Below are 2,435 nucleotides of genomic sequence, written 5' to 3'. Positions count from 1 at the left end.
TCAAAGCCGTTCCCATCATTCGCTCTACTTCCGCTGATGGTTGTCCGAGGGGAAAACAAGTTGAGAAGGAAAGCAGAAAAGGCCCAGCTATTCCTGTTAATTCCAAAGAAGACGCCAAGAAGGAGATGAACTATTGAACAGTCAGCATGAGTGACGGGTATGTCCGTTTTGTTATTTTATTTTGTTTTTGGTTTACAACTTACTGAAAACTGTTCATAGATTTAGAGAAGCGAAGTGCAGACTGTGAGACACTGACACACGATGATAAGTCGACTGCTACTGTTCTACTAGTTGTTAAAAGTCAGTTGTTCGCAACAGCGAATAACGTCCAAAACCTGTTCGGACTACACCACTGATCTTGTATCAAACACATGAAGTTTTATAGAGTAAGAATTGGTAATATAAAGACTAAAGAGACACATACAGACACAGCTGACGTTTTTACGCCCACTTCAGTAGAGATTTGATAAGGTGTAGATGTATTGCTATGAAATGATCAAGGCCAACTTAATGTTATTTAGGAAAACTTGACCCGAAACTGCCCTGTAGCAGAACTGGATTACTCTTGATATAGAGTGCACACGTTATTAAGAAACTGTCAAATTATTAAAATCTGAAAGAATAAAAAGATTATTGAAGGCAGTCCACTGGAAACAGAAGAGGAAGGGTTCATTTTTTTTATTTTTATATGGCAGCACCAGGCACTACTGTTGCAGTGTCACAAAAATTTACCCACAACGTCATGTCAGGGTTGATCAAAGGGAATGGTTTTACTAATAATTATAAAAATAGATAGCAATATAGATGACTTTTTCCAGAAATACTGCTCAAAGCGCTTTACATTTTGTTCCCACCCCCCTCCTCACTCCACCTCCTCCATATTCAAATTATTCACACACACACAACACACACACACACAACACACATTTGCCAGAACACACTCGCAGAATTGAACATTGAAAACCACCTACCTCTTCATGTTGTCCTCTAGGAAACACATCCCTGCAACATGCTCTCATGCACACACAAATGCATGGACACTCGCAAGCACCCCATCACACAGAAAGGGCAAACAGCTTCCCCACAACAAAACATGCTTCCAGAACCAGACCAAACCAACAATAGCACTGGAAAATTACTGTTGTGTATCAGTCTGCTTGTCATCATGTTGTGTATCAGTTTGCTTGTCAGTGTTTTGTAACAGCTTCATATCAAAAGTTTTTGTTTGCTAGATTAAATGTAGCACCTTTTGAACACAAACATGGACACACACGCACGCACACACACGCACACACACACACACACACACACACACACAATGGAGCATTATATTTTTTGTAATATATTTGAAAAGAACTTGAAGTAACAATGATCAAGCAGATGAACTAGCCAGTAGAAAATTGCAGAAAATGATCAGTTGACCCATGGATGCTGCTCATGCTCCAGGGTTAAGATAATGATAAATGAAAATGAAATTAAATAAAAGATTTTTTTTTTAAATTTAATTCTACAATCAATGGCTTTTGTCTTGCATTCTGGACCAGTTGTGCCTTGTATGGTTGAGGCACTGCTAAGGGAGGCAATTTTGTGTATGGGGGGACTCTGAATGTGCAGCATGTGAGATGCCACTGAAACAGTGCAGATGATAGGGCAGCAAAGAACAAAAAGCAACAAAAACAAAAAAGCAACAAAAAAAAAGATAATATTAAATAAGGAGGCAATCTCATTCTAATTACTGGTACATTGTTCCACGTCTGATTTACTATAGTCACAGATGTGTGTATGTTATCAACAGTGCAGAACTGCATGGGGTGAATGGCTAATTGACGGTTCTCTGAAACTAAACGAGGCGGGGTGGGGTGGGGGGGGAAGGACAGTTGTGTTTGGACAATTGTTCCACATCTGATTTACTATAGTCACAGATGTATGTATGTTGTCAACAGTGAAGAACTGCATGGGGTGAATGGCTAATTGACAGTTCTTCTGAAACTAAAAGGGGGGGCGGGGGAGGACAGTTGTGTTTAGACAAAAATAAATCTGCTGTCACATATTTTGCCAGTTACTACCCAGATTATAAAGGCAAAGAGATCAGTTGATATTTCTGTGACAGTGACAAATTTGTGATGCTAATGGGCAGTATGCTTTACAAGTATCTGCCATTGGAAATAGGGCACAGTGGCTGATCAACTTTTTTTCTTTTTCTTTTTTTAATGAAAACATTAACCTCTGGCTGTCTTGTTGGATCTGAATGGATTCACAGGTTTAGTTCATAATTTTTGTTTCTTTTTGAAATATTCTTTAAGCAGACTGCACAGACTGATGTTTTTGTATTTTGATCTCAGAACATGTTTTGTTTATTTTACTTTTATGTTTTTTTGGTAGAGATTTGGAAGAGAGCTAAGAGCCATGATAAGAGGGCAAAGTGATGATGACTT

At 38.6% G+C, this 2,435-nt stretch overlaps 1 protein-coding gene across 1 annotated transcript in view; it reads left to right on the top strand.

The window, feature by feature from the left end:
- The first annotated feature begins 16 nt into the window (after positions 1–16).
- LOC143282155 (homer protein homolog 1-like) overlaps positions 17–2,435 on the top strand; it is a 55,339-nt gene continuing 52,920 nt past the window's right edge. The window contains exon 1 of the mRNA XM_076587703.1: positions 17–157. Coding sequence (XP_076443818.1) covers positions 147–157 — 11 coding nt within the window. The 5' untranslated portion in view covers positions 17–146. The remainder of the gene's footprint in view (positions 158–2,435) is intronic.

Source organism: Babylonia areolata, chromosome 5, assembly GCF_041734735.1.
Source record: "Babylonia areolata isolate BAREFJ2019XMU chromosome 5, ASM4173473v1, whole genome shotgun sequence".
NCBI lineage: Eukaryota > Metazoa > Mollusca > Gastropoda > Neogastropoda > Buccinidae > Babylonia > Babylonia areolata.
The sequence above is the reverse complement of the archived record's forward strand: the minus strand, read 5'-3'. Positions and strand labels throughout refer to the sequence as shown.